The sequence below is a fragment of the Dermacentor andersoni genome, chromosome 7 (assembly GCF_023375885.2).
Source record: "Dermacentor andersoni chromosome 7, qqDerAnde1_hic_scaffold, whole genome shotgun sequence".
Taxonomy (NCBI): domain Eukaryota; kingdom Metazoa; phylum Arthropoda; class Arachnida; order Ixodida; family Ixodidae; genus Dermacentor; species Dermacentor andersoni.
In genome coordinates, this window is record NC_092820.1 from 158,885,439 (window position 1) to 158,907,385 (window position 21,947).

At 45.2% G+C, this 21,947-nt stretch overlaps 2 protein-coding genes across 2 annotated transcripts; both read left to right on the plus strand.

Annotated features, from left to right (window-relative positions):
• The first annotated feature begins 1,467 nt into the window (after window positions 1-1,467).
• LOC126533436 (uncharacterized) lies at window positions 1,468-21,016 on the plus strand. Its single transcript, XM_050180603.3, has 5 exons — window positions 1,468-1,594; window positions 2,375-3,720; window positions 15,346-15,376; window positions 16,297-16,439; window positions 19,161-21,016. The coding sequence occupies exons 2-5, from the start codon at window positions 2,446-2,448 to the stop codon at window positions 19,212-19,214; spliced, it is 1,503 nt and encodes a 500-aa protein (XP_050036560.1). The 5' UTR covers window positions 1,468-1,594; window positions 2,375-2,445; the 3' UTR covers window positions 19,215-21,016.
• Window positions 13,350-14,172, plus strand: LOC126533435 (histone H2A-like). The gene has a single exon (XM_050180602.3). It carries the CDS (start codon window positions 13,441-13,443, stop codon window positions 13,858-13,860), a length of 420 nt encoding a protein of 139 aa, XP_050036559.1. The 5' UTR covers window positions 13,350-13,440; the 3' UTR covers window positions 13,861-14,172.
• Window positions 21,017-21,947: the final 931 nt, after the last annotated feature.

Consider the following 21,947-nt stretch of genomic DNA (forward strand, 5'->3'; position numbering starts at 1 on the left):
AAAAAATTTTGCACCTTTTGGGGCGTGACAGCATTTTCGACAGGAAAGTAGCGAGCGCATCGTTTCAGATGACTACACTCTAAAAAAGGTTTGCACCCTTTGGGGTGTATTTCTGCCACACAACGATCATCATCTGCCTTGCTTGCGTTTCCTTTCCTGAAAACGCCGCGCCCGTTACTTTCCTGTCGGGAATGCTATGTCACGCTGATAACGCGCATGCCATTCTTTACTGGAAAATACCGGGCTTGCAGCGTTAAAGAAAGGAAACGCGGGCAAGACAGATGACGGTTATCGTAGTGTGGCAAGATACGACTCAAAGGGTGTAAGCATTTATAAGAGTGTAAAGTGTATCGTTGTGGGACAGATTACACCCCAAAGGGTGCAATTGTTTGAAGAGTACACATTCTTGAAAAAATTACGCCCTTTGGAGCGTATCTTGTCCCACAACGATAATCATCTGTCTTGCCCGCGTTTCCTTTCTTTAACGCTGCGAGCGCGGTACTTCGCAGTCACGAACGGCATGCGCGTTATCGGCTTGACACGGCATTGCCGACAGGAAACTAGCGAGCGCCGAGCTTTCAAGAGGAAACGCAAGCAAGGCAGATGATAGTCATCTGCCTTGCTTGCGTTTCCTCTCTCGAAAACTCGGCGCTCGCTACTTTCCTGTCGGGAATGCTTTGTCAAGCTGATAACGCGCATGCCGTTCGTTACTGGGAAGTACGGGCATGGTACCGGGATCGCCGCGTTAAAGAAAGGAAATGCGAACAAGACATGACGATTATCGTTGTGTGGCAAACGGGTGTCATTTTGCTTAAGAGAGTATACATACGTTATGTTCTTACGAAAGCTTTGTCCTCTGTAAATTTGGTGCTTTGGAGCACTGATCTCATTTTAATTTGATAACTTGATGATGACCTGAGGATTTCGAAGCTTACTGCAGGCACCAAAAGCGTTTTCACGTCCCTAAAAAAAATATCAAAAGAAGAAAAAAAGAATTCGTACTTACCTTTCATTTATCATTCAAATTTAAGTTGGCATGCTTATTTTACTATAGTTTGCCAAGAAAGAAAAAGCCTTGGGATGTGCACACTGCACTTCGTGAGTAGCATAAGCGAATCTCGAAGGCCATTTTTCGCTGTTTAACAAACACCAGAAGCGACTACGTGACGTCAAAGGTGCCATGGTTTGAACATGAGCGAACACGATGAGAAGTGTTTGGTTTGGTTGTATTTGTGCGAAAAGTTCATTAAATAAAGGCGATTTGTCTTTATTTTTGTCTTCAAAACCAATGCGATCATGCTGCAAAAAATTTTATGCGATGTACAAGGAAAAACGCTCCCCGTAGTTCGATGGACGGCCGCTCCTACTGCTACGGGCGTACGAGACATGTTTTGTTTGTTTTTATGTTATGACTTGCTTGGGCGCTCGTCCGCTCGGCTCTACGCGGAGCCGTGACGTCACGTGTAAAACAAAACAAGACGTAGGAGCTATTTCCTGTGTGCGATCATTTCTCGCAGTAGTCTTTGGTTGATTGTGTGTATTTAGTATTGTTTGCCGTTTCGTGGTTTGTGAGAAGCACATCAGTTTTGCTAACGTGAGTACACAGCCTTTTAAGTTAGGCTTTGTGTTCGTGAACTAGCGCATTGACTAGTCCTTCTGTTTTAACCACTCATTCTGCTCACGAAACAAAAGTACCATTTAAAGGAGGAAAGTGAAACTGTTCTGAGTGTACTCGGCCTTTTTTAGGAGAGTTACTAACAGTTACAAAGTTTTACCTCCACTGACCATATGATCAATGTGGTGTACTCTTTACCGCGCATATGACCCAGTTTTGCGGTTGCTCGCGGATAATACGATCACGTTGCGCTATCGATCTTCGCTTCAGGAAGCGTAGGTCGCGGAGTAGGTAGGGCTCGTCGAAGCGAGTTTGCGCATGTTTCCACGCTTCTTATCGTATGACAGCCCCGGCCCCACGAATCCGCTTGCTGACGTGAGGATTGCAGGGCGGCGCTTTATTTCGTGCTATCTCGAATTTCGCCCACTGTCGTCAGCGGAGCTGGCGCCCGCTAAGCCTTGTTACGCGTATGTTTGGTTTTGCTTATATTGTTTCCTGCTGTCGTGAATGGAAGGCGCTGCGACACGTTTGGACAGAACAACGCTTCCGAAGCGAGTTGTTCCTGGCTAGCCTTTTGTTCTTGCATCGTAAGCTTAGCAGACGCCTACGGTGGACTCGATCGAATCGCTTGCGGTGTGTCAGTGGCTCGCGTCGCCGACGATCTTTTACGTGATCGACCAGAGTACTACGTATACGCGCAGCTTCGTTATCTTGTGCTGTGCTGATAGCTGGCATGTCCGACCTGTCGTACCGTTTCAGATGACGCAGCTTAGGCGTGTTTGCAGCGGGGACCTCTGACTAGCAGCGATGTCCGTTTAGTCGAGAGCAAAATGTCCAGCTCGGACACCGACCCAACGGACCGCTCTCCGGAAGCAGAGTCCAGCCAAGGTGATGCCGAAGGCTCGACCTCGGCTGCGACGCAGACAGAGGAGAAAACACCGGGCGTGCGCCAGAAGCTGCGGACCCTGACATTTGGCCGTCGCCGCAAGAACGCATCCGGCTCGTCGTCCTCAGCGGGCCCATCTAAGGAGCAGCCGTCCCGCGAATGCAAGCCGAGGAAAGGCGGCAGCAGCTGGGGTTTCAAGCTTGGATGCAGATCGCGCCGCACGTCGTCGGCAGCGGATCCCGTTGCGAGTGATCACCCTACGGGCTGCCCGATATGCATATGCACCGGTTACCGTCGCACCGAGGAGCGCAGCGTCGATCCCGATGCCAGCGTGAGGGTCACACCGCCGCGCAGTCACGGCAAGTTTGCCTGCGGCTCGGACGGCAAGTATCGGGGCGACGACTACCAGGTGGACGACTGGGACGAGCGAGCTCGCAAGGAGCGGGCCCGCGAGATCGAAGAAGGCGTCGACCCGCCTCCGGGATTCCGTAGCGACGGGCGGCCGTCAACGTCCTCCTCCTCTTCCTCCGAAGAACAGCCGAGGGCTCAAGTGCCTTCGCCCCAACCTCTGCAACCGCAGCTTCCGGAGCTCGCGCTCGCGCTGCGCAACCAGCTGAGCTTTTCCAACGGTCCCGAGAGCCTGTCCGTGCCGTGGGAGGTTCTGAGCCAGATATGGGACGTGGCCCCGCAAGTGCACACCCAGGTGGACTACATGCACTGCCTGGTGCCCGACCTGCTGGGTATCACCTCGTGCGGCTTCTACTGGGGCAAGATGGACCGGTACGAGGCCGAACGGCTTCTCGAGAACAAGCCCGAGGGCACCTTTCTGCTCAGGGACTCCGCGCAGGAGGAGTACCTCTTCTCGGTGAGCTTTCGACGGTACGGCCGCTCGCTGCACGCGCGCGTCGAGCAGTGGAACCACAGGTTCAGTTTTGACTCTCACGACCCGGGGGTGTTCTCGTCACGCACCGTGTGTGGCCTGGTGGAGCACTACAAGGATCCGTCGTGCTGCATGTACTTTGAGCCCATGCTCACCCGTCCTCTGCACCGAACTTTTGTGTTCCCGCTGCAGCACCTGGCCCGTGCGGTCATCTGCTCGTGCATCGCCTACGACGGTGCCGCCAAGCTGCCACTGCCCCGGAGCCTCAAGAGCTACCTGCGGGAGTACCACTACAAGCAGAGGGTCCGAGTGCGCCAGATCGAGGACGGCGGCACCACAGTGCAGGACTTTGGGCCGGGCACTAGCCGGGGATACGGGCTACTTGGTGCCTCTGCCCTCAATAGCTGCCACATAGGCCCCGACATTGGTTGACGTGGGTCATCGCATACAGTTTTGTTCAGCTGTTCCTCTGAATTTGAAGGTCCAGATGATGTCGTACTAGTTGGGTTCAGCCAGTCACTGTTACAGGTGGCCATTGCTTCATTGATATTACAAATGTTGCTGAGAAGGCGAGCGTTTATCTCGCGTGGCAAGACTGCTTGTTTTCAAGATCTGTTACCATGCAACAGCTCATCCAAACCCTTTCGTGCCCTCGTGGTACTACTTTGGTGTACGAGCTATCGAACAATATTTTACATCTTCCACAGGTGCCTTGTCCACAGTTGCAGGTGCCAAGTTTATGCTTCAGAATAGCTAGCACAAAATGAAAAAAGAAAAGAAAAAAAATTTAATTTAGTCCAACATAATGACATTTAAAAAAATTATATAAGAATTGTGCTGTGAAATTGTGTGCGAAGTATTTTAGAAAAGAGGAAAGCATGTGGAGGTTGATAGGTTAAATGACACTTTATTATGTAGCTGTGTGGAGGGTTCTCTTGTTGCCACCAATACAACCTAGCTGGCAAGCTTCTGGAATTCTTGGGCACCTATCAGGTACACTGCAATTGACGTTATGCCTGTAGCGTACTTACAGATGCCTCGCATATTATGCACCAAGCTTTTAAAGAAGAGTGATCATTTTATGTGAACAAATTCATGCACATATTAGGTGTGTTCATTTCCTGTGTTGCTTGCAGTGAGAGTGCAAAATAGTTCCACCAGTGACGGTGCAGTGCGTTTGTGTTGCACGTTGGAGAACAAGCCCAATTATGTGCTGAGTGCTGAGGTGTACGCCGTGTCGTCTGCTTGGTTGAATTGGTCAGTGGCCTGGAGTGTGTCATGCACTTCGGCTGCACCATCTCACCAGTACGTTCAGATGTTCCCTGCACTGCAGCAGCATCTCGCCTGCACCGCAGCGCAATTGAGGGTTGAGGTGTGGCATACCATGAACAGGTGCACGTGGTGTAGTGGACCAAGCATGGATTGAACACACCTATTGTTCACAGTCCACTTGAGCATCTGCCAGTAATATTTTTGTTGATGACAATCAGTTGTTTAATTATGTATAGTTATCCAACTCGTGAATTCGTATATTAAAGGTGTTTGTTATGAAGCTGCAGACAATTATAAGAAACACTGAATAGAGGTGTTTTCAGCAAGGTACTAATTGCGTGCTTATGTTTTCCTACTGAAAGAAAAAAGCCCATGAAAAGTGTAGTGTGGCGACGATGGCTACGAGATGGCGCCAGAGTAGCTCGCGTCGTCTGAGAGGTCTGTCTGCTGCGGCTGCTGTGAATTGTGCCCATGCGCTGTCTCTTGCAATGTCCAGATTAGCGAGTCGCGCCACCCTTCACTCCGTTTGCAACATGCAACACGAGGCAGATTTCCCATGCCAGCCAATATATTGTGAAATGAAAAGATGCATAAAGGTGCGCTCAAATTTCTTATTAGGGAGTATTGTAATCGTCGGTGAATCTTCACACTGTGGCAATGGCGTAGCTGGGGGATGACAAGTGGCTAGGTGTAGATCATCATCAATGTGACAGAATAGATGAATGCATGGAAGAGGAGGATGGGAATGGGCGAACAAGGCAAACAAGGCAAACCCGGTTTCAAACACCTAATTGCTGTCGCAGTGAAAAAAAAATGCTTGTGGATGCTCAGCTAGACTGTGAACGAGACATATTGTACTTTGTTCTGTTTGCATGAAATGATCAGTTTATTTTTTTTTAAAGCTTGATGAGTAATAGTTGGGACACCATGTCGAATTTTGCGTTGAGGTGCATCATTTAATTAAATTCATCATTTCCATTTTCTGAATTTGTCTGCGATAGTGCTGTTTGAGCTTCAGAAAATTTTTCAGACCAACAGAATTTGAATCTGCGAGGAACACACCATTCATACTTCTGTTGGGCTTATGGTGGTAATTGTCATTCGCCAAGCTACAGTTCATGGCGGCATTGCACTTATGAGTTTATGTGCCGAAAACATTTCCTTATGAACAAAGGGAAATCAGTAGCTTACATCTGCTCGTTGCCCTCGAGTCCCTCATTATAAGCGAGGTCATTTTCAATGCTGGTTATGTAATGCACCTTGTGTGTTTAATGGTGCACATAAAAGAGCTGAGCAACAGAGTACTGTTAAGAATATATGCAAGAAAAAAAAAAAAAAAACAAGGAACGTAGCTCCGTGAGCTTACTCATGCGTGTAGAGAGAAAATGTGCTTTGATTAATGTAAGTCTGGGTTGTGACCATCCTGATTGACTTTTTTTTTATCTGTTGACATGGTGTAGATTTCTTTCTAGCGAGGATGGTGTAATAGATGAAATATGTATTTTGCTTTGTTTCAAGCTTCACTTATCATAGGGGAGGATAGAAGCTCCACTCAAGGCACTGATGTGCATGAGAGGAGGTAGCTAACATGTCACTTTCTCTTGCTGCTGTATTTTGCACTACATTTCAGCTCGCACTACAAAGCTGGTTTCTGCCAGGCGTGCACACGAGTGCTTATCCACCCGGACACTAAAAAGAAAAGAATCAGTTTCAACTGATAAAGAACTCTTTCAAAACGCCATTTTCATAATTTTTGCCATTGCAACTACTTTGCAAGCAGAAAGAATGAACCAAACTTGCTTTTTTTTTTTTTTGTGACGAAACTAGTGAAGCAGAACTATCGATAGTACAAAAACTACTGATAGTACCATCCACAGTGCACTATTTATGTCGAAAATACTATTGAGCTCATTAACGCTTGTGTTATTGACTGTGCAGTATCCGCAATGCAACGCAAACTTGGCAACATTTCTCTGTTCCCAGTTGCATGAAAAAGGTCACTGGTGTTCAGCTATTGCAAAATTTCTGGTAATATCTCTAGCCAATTGCAAAACGATCAATCACACTGTCACTAGTGCACTATAGCTATACTTTCTATAGTACTGTCAGTAGTTTCATAGTGAAATATTTTAGTAATATATGGTGCTATTGATAGTCAATTTACCGATAGTTTCGCATCACTAGCCGAAACCCCAGCACCGGTACATCAGTGTGCCATCATGGATTTCTAAGTGTCTTTCTTTTTTTCCTTCTTCATATCTGGGCTGTTGCAGTGCTGTAAAAGTTCTCAAAACTTGCAAAACTAAGTCTTTGGTTGTTTTAGTATACAGTGTAGTGCATCTTTACCTGTGAGCAATTGACTGGCCCAGATCGATGGCATCATGGCGACGCATTGGTACGGGAACTTCGAAGCAACGTCACCACCCGTTTTTTGTTTTTGCGTTTATTCTGGTTTATCAGGTGTCCTCTCACGGTAACAGTGGCTTCTGTAACATTACAGAAGTGCAATATACATTAATACAGCTCAACATATTTTTCTCGTTAGTGTCCGTGTAAGATTAGGGATGAAATGGATAAAGATTGAGAACCTGCTGTTGGTATGAACCATTTGCTCAGAGCGCTGTAATGTCTGCTTTTGTTTACCCAAGTTTGTATTTTTAATCGGTGGTAGAAGAGCTAGCATGACCCATTTTTGCTCATAACTGTCCATTTTAGAGTTGTTGCTAGCTCAACTACTTTTTAGTGTATATGGTTAAGCAAGATTAGCAATGTGCCTGTCTTATTTTGGTGTATCAAGTATGTTTTGTATTCTGCTTCCATTTGTTGAATGTTACGTATGGTCAGCCCACTCGATGTTGAGCAAGGTGTGTGTGGCACAGTGAACAGAAAGAAATGAATTCCAGCGAGAGCTGGCATCGTAGCGATATGCCGAGTACAAAAATTGTTTTTTTTTATACATGGTCCATTAGTGGAAGCAACATAGAATTGTTTTTAACAGTTGAAACAATTTGTTGCAAGCATGAAGAAAATGCAATTACCGCAGTTCCACAGTCGTGGAGCAAGCTGCAAACAACGGAACGAGGACCTGTCTGTGCGCTTGTTATTTATTGTCCCGTTGTGTCCTGTACATTATGCAGTGCGTCTCAATACTTTTTTACCCTCTGTAAATAGTGTAAGTAATGTCCTCTTAGCACCCTGTCCATTCGTGTGTGCAGAATTGTTTCCCAACTTGTATTTCACTGCTCACACTCATAGTTGTGCAAATAAAGTTAAAGGTACCATAGCGTGTTCCCTGGTGCTTGTATGACCAGTCGCGGTAGCGTAGTGGCTGTGGAGTTTCAATGCGGAGCACAAGATCATGGGTTCGACTCTCCAATGCGGTGACCGGACTCCGACGAGGGTTGAATGCAAGAATGTTTATGGACCATGCTTTGGGTGCACGGTACGGAACCTCACGTGATCAAAATTAATCCGGAACCCGCCACTAGGCACGCCTCGTAACCCTCTGCGTAGTTTTGGGAACTCAAACCTGACGATTTAGTTAAGTTTACTGTTTGCATGTTGAATATGGAAAAAACACGCTGGTCCAACGCAGCATTATAATCTAAATGATATGAAGCTTGTTTGACTTAACGAGGTAGCAGCAGTATGCAGATGACACGAGCACACCCTCATCACCTGTAGCCGTTTGCTGTCTGCGTGACGAGGACAAAGGTGATGTGTGACGTTTCTCGAAGGAAGAATATTGGCGAGAGGTGTCTGCACAGAGAAGTACGACATCTAAGAATCCACCTAAATGGAGCTTGAAAGGACAAAAGAACGCATTCCATTTATCCAGTATTTTGTTCAAGTGAATTGCACAAAATTAAAAACAATTGCTTTATTTGAAAAGCTTTCAGTGTTGCAATTTTACTGCAGTGAACAATCAACTGACTTTACAGTGCTCTTCTGCTTCGAATATCATTGCTTACGCGTAACTGAATAAAGCCCGCTTTAGAGGCAACCTCTTCTGCCTTCTCTTTCATAATGAGGTAACTGAAAAAAATTGCTGCTGCACAGGCATTCAAACCACAGGAACAGTACCTTTTTCATTTGTTTGTGCATCTGGTCCTTCAAAGAGCTGCTGTTCCGGGCAGCATAAACTTTTTTTTTTCGTCTTTCATTATTCAAGTCGGTGAGAGTTTCAGAATGTGAAATGTCACTGCACTTCACATCTTTCATGACATTCGTTTTAGTGGCTAGTCTAAGCGCTTTGTGCTCTTTGCATTTTGACTGGCACCTTTACAAGGCACTGGACTTGAAAACTATGCGATGTGAACGCTACACAGCAGCTGTTGCCGCCACAGAGCCACAAGTGTTTGATGGATCGGACGTTCTTGACTTTTCAGCATCACCATTTGAAACGGTTCTTGGACTGCTCGTGTTTTGTGTGTGGTATAGTGGCCAACAAAGGACATGGAAGTTTGGGTGCCAGTTCCATTTAACCGGAGTTCACAAGAAAAGGCATTCCATTTATGCAAAGTTTGTTAACATTGTACCTACAGGTGGGCAACCAAACTTGGTATCCTCGTTGCCTTTATCCAGCATTTTCGCTTAAGCAAGTTTAGTTTATCAGAAGTCCTTAAATGCATTTAGGGGGCGTTGTGTCACAATGGCACATCCATTTTTGGGTTTTGGCCAAGAATGGGCCAGTGGTACATACCAAGCTGTACATACCCAGTGACCCAAGTTGTTTCATTCTCGGCAACCCAAGACAGCAGCCAGCGCATACCTGGTAGCCCAAGTTCTCTATGTATATCCACAAATATATCCAGCGAAGAAACGACGACGAACACCAAGCCCCAAGGAAGAGGCCAAGAGAGCTTCACTTTAAAACTATAAGCAGCAAAATTATTCTTTTGTGGAACAGAAATCAGGTGGGATGCATTGGGGAACATAAGTTTTTTTCTGAATGATTGAAGAATGGAATGACAGGAACACAGCCATGCAAGGCATGTGGTGGTGGAATGCATGGCGTGTAGCTAGTTTTATGCAGCAGAGAACCAAATGACTCTGCAACAACTATGAACTGGCACAAGTTGTCTCATTTGTATGCATCCCACAGTTTGCACCAAGGTTGTGGATGCCTTTTGGGCATGAATTGCTTAATTTGTGTATGCAAGTGGACTTGCATAGCTGCCAACTGCCAAATTTTTTGTAAAGTTTAAGAATTCGGACTCTTTCCAAGGTCTTGCAAATGTTTCGTGGTGTCTTACGAAAAATTATTTTCATCGGTCTCTGATCGTACCCTCGGAAATCTCCCGATTGTGAAAGGACATTGGGGCAGTACCTGCAATCTCAGTACCTGCTTGGAGCAAGTTTATTTAGACAAGTTTCTGTAGCAGGCAAAATCGGCAACTGCAAAGTCTCTGAAAAAGTCACTGTGATCAAAAACAGTGTGTCGCGTGTCGGTCTCTGTAGTTACAAGTTTGCTGCTGCTTGAGTGCTGCATCGAGGGGTTAATCATCATTAGTGAAATGCGTACGTATGCCACCAAAGGTGTGTGTTCCCAAGGAAAACTTGAATATGTGTGCCATTACCTCTTCCACCTTTTCACTATTGTGTTGGCAGGTAAGTCAGTTTCTATTTGCCATGTACAGTCGACCGATTCTCTTACAGTACCATGCGACCGTCGACTGGACGGCCGGTCGGCACCTTCTAACGGCACAAAACGACAGCATCGGCAAGATTTTGCTGGTCTTCATTGCTTTTGCTGATATCGTCACTTTCTGCCGCTAAAAAGCACTGACCAGCCGGGCCAACCGATGCTTGCGCAGTACTGTTGAAGAACCTGCCGACTGTGCATGGCCTGTATACATGTCAAATTCAGTGCAAGTATAGATACATTGCCCCAGTGCTGAATTAATCATTGGATATTACTTCTCAAGCATTTCCTAGAAAACATGATGGTGGTTGGTGCCACCATCCCATTTAACCCGTTCTCTCTGCCTATATATGCCAAATCTTTCCTCAGCCTTGAGCGGGACCTTACTATACTGTTGGTGAGGTGCGGAATGTGCCTAGCATTATAGAGGCCATCTCCTCAACAAATCTCTTCCAACAATTTTTGAAAGCAGCTCGTATGAGAAATCAAATCGCAGCTGCCCCCTCGCTGTTCACATTGCACTGTGCCCACAGAGAATGAAACCCTCCGTGCTCCAGCCATAATCGCACTGAGCTTTGGCATCAACATGACATGAAATCAAGTCATGTGACCTTCTCCATAATGTAATGTGCAAGCGTGACCGGACAAAGACAGAGATATAAACATATACGGGCGTACAGCGCTCTTGTCACCATTTCCATCTCTCCTCGTCCAGTCACGCTTGCACACTGTATCATGAATCCAAACCAACCAGCCTGTGAACATGTTCTAGCCTCTCCCTAAAACTTGTCTCATCAACGATGACGTTGCTCCATTTTTGCTTCCGTCAGACAAATTGCGTAGTCATGATGTCAAAACAAAGAACTGATTATGTTTTAATATCTGATGAAATAGAAGAAAGAAAGTGCCTTCATATGAAATTCTAATTTCTGCCCAAGCCTGTCGCAACTTACGGACATATTAAAACTGTTCTTAATCGCATAGTTAAATGAACTTGCCATTCTCTCTGCCAAAGCTGCATTTGCTTCACTTATTTTTTGCTGTGTGCTGTCACTGTCGCCAAGTTATCAGCGTTTCTGACTTAAAATTGGAGCATCTCGCAGTCATACAATTTATCTTTGCCACGTTTATTCCATTTGCAATTCCGCACATCTTGTACATGTTATCTCGCATGTTAACACACATGTTTTCTAAAGATACTGCCAATATGAACACTGTCAACAATAAACTCTTTCTTGCACCAAAAAAGTCATATGCAGACCTATCGCACTGTTGGGATTTAGCTAGGTGATGGGAAGCTTTGTGCGGGTACGTAAACAATGCGTCAAACGGTGCTTGTGCACTTGTTTTCTGTTGTGTTGCTGATAAATGGGCATATACACAGTTGCCCAATAATGGCATATGTGAAATACAAGAAATTTAAGCAAATAAAAGAGGCCGTTGTATATGACGTGCTATTCATTTAGGACTGAGGTCTACATGCTTGAGAGATACCTGTGAGGCGACATTATATGGACAGGATTTCTGTCGGGATTTGTTGTTTTACTAGGCAGAATAAAACATGCGCTCACTGTGACTACACACGTACTGTCAGTGAAAATTCCATGATGTACACTCGGCCTACTCTGCAAGAAACACTCCAACGGACTTAATATTCTGGGGAAGAAGCAAAGAAGGGTTCTGCGAGGCTCCTTGAAAATTGGTAGACATCCAGGAATGCTGACCTGTTTGCACTGAAATTTAAGCCAAGAGATTTGCCCTCTTTATCACAAATGCCTGCCAGCCGGTAGCTGAATATCTATATACCAGCTAACAATATGTCATCTGCGTACATTAAAACTGGAAGGCAGCTATATGTAGAGACTTGGAATATCTGTGAAATTTTAGATGTTTGTTTTTTAATGTTTGTTTTTTTCGTGTTCAATTCAACAGTTTCATATTCGAAATAGTCGCATGATTTCTGACTGAATATACAGATAAGCAACAATTGTTGCAACCTACAGGGAGTAATGAACCATATGGGAATGCGAACAAGGTGCCAACAGACATAAAAAAGCAAAGACCAATGCCACTGCTTGTGTGCTTTTCTACCTCTGTCGGTGCTTTGTGCTGAAGGTGGATGTATACCAACTTTTCAGCTTGCGGTTCTATTATATGGTGGAACCTGTACTAGGATTTATGCTCATTGTGTCTGCATGGTATCGGAGAAAGAAGTTTCGGAGTGTTTTAAGACAGCCGATTACCGTTTGTGTGGTGGCGCAAGTTCACGTGGCCTTGTGATCTGGATTCTGCGAGGATTAAATTTTGCGAATAGCGAAGAAAGAGTGTGAGAAGTGTGGATCAAAGTGATGCATTTTTGATGCTTCGATAGTTCTGACGAGCACGCGGTGAATCAATCACGCCTACCACGCACGCGACCTGTGACGCGACCGCAGAGACCATCCGCTCCACCAAACGTATCCCTCTTTGAAGGGATAGAACACGCTTTTGTAACCCATTATTGAACGAAAACGATTCTCGAAGGCCATGATTTTGTGCACTGCATGCACCAGAAAAGCACCATTGCTTACAGTTCGTTTGACTATTATCTAGCGCAAAGAAGGGACAACCTAATACACAATGCAGGACAGTAGCATTCTCTTTGTCATTTATTTTTATTTAGTTGCCCCTTCATTGCATTAAAAAAAAAGGAATTAGTAACGTATGCCGACCATGACGTACTTTTTGTGCCTGCTGTCGCTTCCGGCGTCTGCAGCACAATAAAGCATGGCCTTCGAAAGTAGCTTTTTCAGATTTATAATAATTTTTGCTAGAAAACGAGATTAGCGCCAAAGAGCGGCTTTCTCGTTAATGCTCGTAGTAACAAAAACACACAATCTCAAAGGCCGTAATTCTTTGTATTGCAATTTAGTGCCACATTTACGTCAATGTCACCATGATTTGCTGAGTAAACGCGCCATACTTTTTTTTTTTACTGGTCTGGCAACCATGAGTGTCCTCTCTTTTGTTTTCTATATTTTGCTTTTTTTTAGGTTGCCATATAAGCCGTCGTTTTTTGGCGGCGACCTCATAGACACCATTGCTGGTCCGTTGGAGTGCGTTGTTCTGTGTTGTGTACGCTAATCGCCAAAGAGTAAGCAAGCATGTCTGGTCGCGGCAAGGGCGGAAAGGCCAAGGCGAAGGGAAAGTCCCGGTCTTCGCGGGCCGGTCTCCAGTTTCCCGTGGGCCGCATCCATCGGCTGCTGCGCAAGGGCAACTACAGCGAGCGGGTAGGTGCTGGCGCACCGGTCTACTTGGCTGCCGTGTTGGAGTACCTAGCCGCCGAGGTGCTCGAATTGGCGGGAAACGCGGCCCGCGACAACAAGAAGACGCGCATCATCCCACGTCACCTGCAACTGGCCATTCGCAACGACGAGGAGCTCAACAAGCTGCTCTCGGGCGTCACCATATCACAAGGCGGCGTTCTGCCTAACATTCAGGCCGTCCTGCTGCCCAAGAAGACCGGCCAGACCAGCACAGCCGGCAAACCCGGCAAGAAAGGCGGTTCCAGCCAGGAGTTTTGAGGACATTTTGCTGTTCACTCAATCGCCGCATTCCTCTTGTTAAACCACCCCGGCCGGTCAGCGGCTCAGAACTTCGCGCATTGTTTCATCTGTTCATGTTCATGCGTGTGTTCAGAACTGTAGTCATGTTGCTTTGTCGTTAGGCCTAAGTGTGGCTTATTCTGTAGCAGCACTCGTGTATTTGCTTTTATTTCGCCTTGTACTGTCGTACCTTCCCATTGTCATCTTGGTCTTTCCTCACAGAACTGTGTAAAATCTTACAAAATGAAAAGGTCATCATTGAACTGAAAAATAAAGCACTTCGAACTGCTACTATTGCTGGATTCTTATTTTGGCGTTACCGTATCGCGCGGCAAAATACCGTTGCGCGGTTGGTAGCACCGAATGGCCGTAGTAATATCCGGCATTTGACTGTCAACAGTGATGTCAACAGCCGGCGGCGTCAACTTTCATGTAAGTAAATCGGGTCGATGCATTGACTTCAGTCGTTGCTCAGTACCGTGTGCAAAAGCGCAAGTGGCACTTCTGCGGAATCGGAATTCCTAAGATTATTTTCGGCTAACGCCCTGGAGTGCTCGGCTCCATTCTATGTAAGTACTGAACGCGCACAATGAAAATCTCCCTGCAAAAAAATACAAAATGGCTGCTTAACTTCGCGCCATTTCTAGCCATTTCTACATCTTAGCCTTTCAAGTTCAAAGCGTCAGTGCTCCCTCATATTCCGTCTTTTAATTATTATTTTAAAATATTTTCGCGCATTCGTTTCTCTCGAATGCGGAATAGCATGTTCTGTAATTATTTCTCGATTGTAGTTCAATTCGTTCAATGCTTCATCTTTGCACGCCAGAGGGCTTGGGCAACGCGTGCGGTGGAGTGGCCGCAGGTTACTGGAGATTATTTGTTCGTCTTCAGGCACTTCAGATTCCTTCACACTAAACACATGGTTGAGATGAGTGTTATGGTGTCTAAAACAGCGCTTAGTGTTGCTGCCGGTGTTTGTGGCACACTGTTTATAGGTTACTGTATTTATTTCGACCGAAAGCGCCGAAGTGACCCACTCTTCAAGCAAAAGCTGAAGGAACGTAAGTTGTGTAAAACGATGCCCTTAAACAAGTGCAGCACATTGTTATTGTACTGAGTGAAGTACTCGTAAGGGCCTAAAAGGTCATTGCAGTCCAGCTGCTACTGTCTCGTATCCGCCAGTGTGCTCCGAGATGGCACGTCGGATTAGTTGCTTGCCCTGACCGGTGTTGCTAAGTTGAACGGCGAGATTACACGCGTTGGTAAATCCCACGCTATTCCGCACATCGCAGGACGCGCCAAGGCTCAGCAGCAGAAAGAGCAAGCACGCAGTGGTTCTGGCAAGGTAAGATATCGCGACAGTGGGTTGTGTATTTGCCCCTTTTTGCCTTAACACGTGTAACTGGTACGTAGTTGCCGGACCTGAAGGACTATGACGCAGTACAGAAGTTCTTCATTCACGAGGTCCAGATGGGAGAAGAGCTGCTGGCACAAGGTAAGATTTTGTCTGGCGAAATTTGACTCCCGATGAGTTCACTTTCATAAATGTAAGCTGATAAGCATGCTATTCAGCGCGGAAACGGCGAAACACGGACACGTAATTGACATAAACCTACAAAACGATGCGTTTCCAACTGCGGTTTTATTGAAACAGCCACTGCAACGTCATAACCACTACTTCTACCACCAGCAAAACATTATCTTGTAGAATGATAATTTATCATGGAGGACTGCGGAAGCTACACTTGCATGTGTGTCCCCTTCCTGATCGATAATGTAAGCTTGTAGTATTTTCCTCTCCAGTGTAACGTGGGATTTTTGCATAAAATTTTATTCAAAATGGCATGCATTGGCACCTCATACAATGGTAAACTAGATGACCACCGAACTGATTCTTCAAAGTGCTCCCATGCTCTTTCATAACACATGCTAGTTTGCCCCATGTTTACTTTTTTTCCAACTTGGAAGAATTTAGTGCAATGCACCATTCTTGCAGCTGGTGTATCGTACCTCGCAATTCCTTGGAACAGTACATTTCCTACCGTTTGCTTATCATGAGGCAAATATTTGACACCCTGTACGGTACCATAAAAGCTATGCTCACATTATGCATGCAGTGCCTTGTCCGTGGGCACCTGCTCTGTCCACTCCATTAGACTACCAATTACCTGCTGTACACATTTCATGACCTGCCCAATCTCCTTCTAACCTCAGCCAGCTGCCCGTGTTTTCTAATCCATGCAGCCATTTTCCCTGCTTGTACACCTATCATTTTGCATTCCGTCTTGCATTGCGTAGTCCTTAGCTTATTTTGGTATAGGGCAGAAGTGACTTGTGATTACACACACTGTGGCAGACGTGCCCTGACCCTATGTGGTCACTTGTCTCTATGTGCTGGCCTTTGCGTTTGTGCAGGCGACATTGAGAATGGTGTGGAGCATCTGAGCAGTGCAGTGGCCGTCTGCGGCCAGCCCCAGCAGCTGCTGCAGGTGCTGCAGCAGACTCTGCCTCCCCAGGTGTTCCACTTGCTCCTGCAGCGCCTGCCTGTTGTCTCGCAGGTCAGTGATGCGAGTCCCATTTGATACATGGCAAGCATGTTGTCTGTTGATGGAGAACGAGCAACTGACAGTACGTACGCCAACTATACTCGCGCGCAACTTTCTGTGGCAGTGAAGGGAAAGCTGCGAGGGAAGAGCCTCTGCAGATGTGTTACTGCAACAAGTAATTCAGCAACATCCGATAGTGCTTTTGGTTTCCTGGAACACATACCAAATTTGTGTAGCTTCCACAAGTGACAGTTTCGCGTTCGCCCAAATGTCAAAGAGAAAATGCAGAAAGAAATAAGTCAGATTCAACACTAAGTGGTCTGTTTTGTCCTTCTGCTGTTGTCAGTAAGATGTGGATGTTTCCTGTTTTCCAGCTTATACTAACACGAATAAGATTGCAGGGACTGTCTTTAGGGGGCACTGTTACTTGTGTGTGCTTTGCCACTGTAGCTTTCTTTTTGTTGTCACAGAAAGTTGTCTGTGAGCATACCAGTTCCGTCAATGTGAAAAGGCAGCTGTACTCTGTTTCATACGTAGCAGTCTACGTTACGAAGGCCAGAGAAACTCCTCTCACTACTCACATTTGAGAGCAAGAAATAGTGCGTCACATACAAAGGTAAGCATCATGTATGCGTCATGTAATTTGGTGTAACATTAAGCCTCATACTTATGATGTCGCAAAATATGACCCAAGTATTACATGGAAGGCATCTCGGACGTCAACCCGTTTATCATTGAACGAGCCAAGGGACTTCTGTGACGGGAGGCCACAGTGCACCGCTTGTGATTGCAACCAAGACGCGCCATGTCGCATACCCGGAAGGACGCAGGTGCGCAAAGATGCGATTCGATGCAACCTGTTCTCCACAAGTTGCAGTCTTAATGTATGAAGTACCGCTTTTAATTGCATGTAAGATGGGTTCTCTTTTTCTCGAAATCCTTTCAGAATCAGAATTCTACTTTATAGTGTGGAATCGTAGCAGCGCGAATTTCGCCTTATAGTGTGGCTTTAGGGCAGTGCATGCTGTGAAGCCGTGGGATTTTCTCCACAGCTGTAAGGTGCAATTCTTCACTACAAGTTGAAATTTGTGCTCTCGTGAGGCCACACCTAAAGGGGTAATTTGCATATAATTATTACTACGCATGTTAAACCTCCTTTTCCTCTTATTTCAGGGTAGCCATTTTGGTTCTGGCTATGTTAGTAATTCAGTATTTCGGGCAATCTCTGTCGAGTCTGAATAATCTGTCGGCTACTCTATGTTGCTTTAATTTAGTCTGCAAACTGAAGGTTCCTTTTCTTGGGTTCCCCAACTTCACCCTCACCTTACAATCATGAATGCCTTATAATTGACTAAATACGGTAGTTATTATGTAGAAGGCTTAGCAGATCAAAAACAACTATGCTGCAATGCACGTGGAGTGAGACTTCTATGCCCACACTACTTGCGAAGCTCCTGCAGCATTGCCTGCTAAGCGTTAAATGAAGTGTAGCCAAAAACATGTTGTGTATGCACTATAATGGCTGTGTTTGAACACTATATTGTTTTTTTATTCCTTCTATTCACAATGCAAGTTCAATCTGTTTGCATCACCATGGTGCAGGAAGCCCAGGGCTCAAAGTTGCCAGCTTTCACTTTAAGGCATTCTGGCCTCCCCAATTTTCCAAGGAATAGGCACCTGAAAAATAAACATTCATCAAGTTGTCGTCCCTGTATGCTACACAGATAAGTAGTGATCACGGCATTTCATGCGTTTGTCATGTGTTAAGGCAATTTGACATGATCGAATGCTGCTGTCACAACAATGTATATTTGCCACTAAGAGTTCTTTTTTTTTTTAACATTTACAAGGAATTTTGTGCCTTGTATGAATCTTCCACTACATCTTTTTTTTCTTTATTTGTCCTGTGCCCATATGTGTTATGTCAAGACAATTCCTTTCAATGCTAAAACTTTTTTTTTGCTTGCTCCACCTGTTTTCGAAGCGTCCGCCTACCTGGCCGGGGAGCATCGTTCATAATAAAACCAAACAGTTGGCACTACAAGTCCACGTGCAGTGCGATTGTGCATTTCATAAAATGCAACTGTGTAGTACGTCACGGTGGGCTGTGACAAAAGCTACAGAAAAGGGTCAATAGCAGCTGTAGGGAAGTTGGCTGATAGCTGAACACAGTGCTGCTGTTTGTGCAAGTTACAAAAGGTATTTGGCAAAGTCATGCTCACAAAGGCTAGGTGTGCACTCCTAAGCCACTCTCCTAATTTCAAATGGCTCCCAAGTGACTACCTATAGCAGGAGCGTTGGAAGAAATGAAGCAACATTGTGCAGAAGCTGTTCACTTTTCCATTGCAGGACAGCTAACTTTCTTTGCATTGCTTGCAGATTGCTGCAGTTTTTTGTCCTCCCCTGTTAATGTAGCCAGAAGGTTAAACTGTAAATAAAATTAATCATGAACAAGAAAGATATGCTGCCTCATGGAAAATATAGTAAAATTTAGCATATGTAAAAGAAAGCACCTACAATAAAAGCGACACATTTCTGTTGTAAATGCTGTGAGTGATGAAGCACATAACTTGCATTAAAAAAGTGAGCGACTTTTTAAAATGCTACCACCATACAGAAAAATTGTACAATGAAGGCAAAGGAAGTGAGCTAGTATCAATGCCTCAAATTTCAACTTTGCTAGAAAAATGGCCCTTGAGCCTCGCTCATGTGATTTCCTTCCGTGGCGTGCAGCGCCTGGCAGACAGTGCCGGAGGCCCCCCGCTGGTTGAAGACGACGTTGAGTAAGCAGCGCCAGCACCTCAAGGCCACACCTGTTGCCAACCGGCCGCTCGCGTTCACCACTAATCAGAGGAGCCCCCACCAAACTTGGCAGTCAAGATGCTTGGTTCAGGCATCTCCCTTGCTGCTGATTTTTACTGTCGTTTGGGAACCATTTTGTAGTTCATTTTGTTTTTTTGTTGTTCCTTAAATCTCACTGCTTCCCGAAGAACATAAACGAAAATTATGGCATTAACGATAGGCAATAAAACTACCTGCCTTATAAAGCTTCTGCCAGCTGTTATCAAAATTTGAAAATTGTAGGTGAAAGTCATGTAAGCATTCACTGATCATACCACATGTCGCATACTGCTTGGCAGAAGATGCCCTTTGCTGTCGACGCAGCATATCAGTTTGCATGGCCATGCGATTAAGAGATTCTTGCGTGTGTTGCCGAAAGCTTGTGCATATGAGAAATTTGTTGCCGGAGATCATTGGCCTGAAAGGCACTATTGTAAAGATTTCTGCCATGTCAGCGAGAGAGATGCCATATTTTTCTTTAGAAAGACTAGTTTCAAATTTTGCTCAATCTATAAAGCTATGTCAAAAACTAAGTTTGTCTCCGAGGCTGCGATGTGTGTCTTGTCAGGTTGTGCTTGCAGATTATTTTCTCGGGAACTTCGTAATGCACTGTTTTTCCTCGGTATGTGTATGCACGCTAAGCTGTTACGTTAGTTTCTGTAACCAAGTGGGGCAGAGCATTATTTTTGTTTGCCCCTCCGACTGTGTTAGATAATTGTTGTTGGAAAGAAACGTATGTGAAATGTTACCATAACAAGTGTTGCAAGCAGCCAGCGTAGATACAAGAGGGCCTAATGCTTGTCAAGGTCTCGTGTAGAACCTGAAGAAGCTTATTTACTTTCGGCCACTCTGAAGCAGTTTGGCGAGACTTTTACGTATTATACCCTGGTTGCATGGGTCACTTTTGATCCTGATCAGGCTTAATCGCAGTTGAAAGTGCCCCCTGTGAGAGGGGTATAAGCATCCTAGCATTATGAGGAAGTGTCACGTTGAAAAGCACCATTGTTTGCTGATTAGTCGTTCAATGAGGCAACAACCACGTGTACTGATGAGGTAGCAACTGTCCTTCTGGCCTATGAGCACCGGCAATATGTACTTGACTAGACAGTGTTCACTCTTGTGAAAACTTGAGTTTCACCTACTACATATTATGCAAGGAACTACTCTACACTTAACTGGACTGTCTTGCAGCATTGGGAAACATAGCAGCGATGGCCGTGATTGATGGTGTAATCCTGACAAGATGGAGTCTGTAGGTATGGCTTGATCATCTTCGGCTCTTTCTTGTGGCATCTCTGGGTTAATGAATTTACCTGTTGTGTGAAATTTGCCAGGTGAAAGTTGTAAAGAAAGCCTGTCTGGAGACCTGACCCTTTGCTTGTTATTAGTATCGCCAAGATACCATCACCGAGACCCAAGAGCACCTACGCTCCTGAGTCATTCACACCTCTGTTCTGCTGTAATAGCCTTTCTACTAGCTCTTTTCTGTGCACTGAATTCACTACACATTTGCTCATATGTGGAACAGTGCTAGTAAACTGAATGTAGATCTCAGGCATGCAACACGAGACAAGGCTTAACACAAGTTCCAACTTGTGTTCTGTGCTTCCCATCCAGCCGTTTTTCTTTCCCTTTCGCATTATAAATCTGTGAACATGTTGTACAAGCAAGGCCAGATCTCTATATTTATCAGACCAAAATATTTTCAAGACAGTGGTTGCTACCAAATAAAACTAGATCCAACTTTTTCTAGTGGTGTTCTGTCTCCTGCTCATTCCTTGAGGTTGTTTTGTTGTCACCAGTATGTGTATTGCGAGGGATTTTCTCGCAGCAGATCATGCCTGACTCGCTAAAATTTTGTTGCATCATGGGCAAATGACTGTACACCTGACAGTGGTATTTATTGCTGCAGAATTATGCATGTTTGGTTTTCTGACACTTGCAACAGCGAAGTGAATGTGCCATTCGGAAACAATGTTGCTTTCACACTTTCTGAAGATGCTGGTCATTCACCCTCAACCACGTGACCAGGGGTTTACCAATTTGGTGCTTTATTTTCAGAAACGTGCCTTTATTTCTTGGGGCCATAAATGTGGCCTTGCTTTCCAATCGGGCTTTCAGTTTTGTTTATACTAGTCAACTCTTCTGTTAGCTTGCGCTGCTAAGTACGAGGTCCTGGGATCAAATCTCGACCATGGCGGCTGCAGGGGGGCGAAATGCAAGAACACCTGTGTACTTAGATTTAGGTACACCCTAAAGAACCCCAGGTGGTCAAAATTAATCCGGAGCCCCCCACTACGGCGCGCCTCATAATAAGGTCCGGGTTTTGGCACGTAAAGCCCCGTAATATCTCTCTCTCTTTCTTTTGTCAGCTTCTGCTAGATTTTTGTAAAGCACTACACACTGATATTTTGAATTATTGCCTGCATTGGACAGGTGTGGATACAGCTTAAACGTAAAGGTATAGCAACATTGTGTGCTTACATAGACGTTGGTTTACCAGCTTCACATTCAATGCACCAAGCCAATGGCTACACTGTGCTCCTGTGAGCCATTTTTGTTTTAAGAGAATGGAAAGCTGCATTGCCTAGAATTGATTCATAGCTTGCAAATTGCAGTGCAAATTAGACGGAAGACAGACTCAAAACAAGTGCTCTCGTGCAACTCTGTCTTTTCAAG

Bases quoted from the DNA above. Each gene is read 5' to 3' on its own strand.
- LOC126533436 (XM_050180603.3), top strand. From the start codon at position 2,446: ATGTCCAGCTCGGACACCGACCCAACGGACCGCTCTCCGGAAGCAGAG. The intron at 15,377-16,296 runs GTAAGATTTTGT...GCGTTTGTGCAG, and splicing joins AGAAGAGCTGCTGGCACAAG to GCGACATTGAGAATGGTGTG. The intron at 16,440-19,160 runs GTCAGTGATGCG...CGTGGCGTGCAG, and splicing joins GCCTGCCTGTTGTCTCGCAG to CGCCTGGCAGACAGTGCCGG.
- LOC126533435 (XM_050180602.3), top strand. From the start codon at position 13,441: ATGTCTGGTCGCGGCAAGGGCGGAAAGGCCAAGGCGAAGGGAAAGTCC.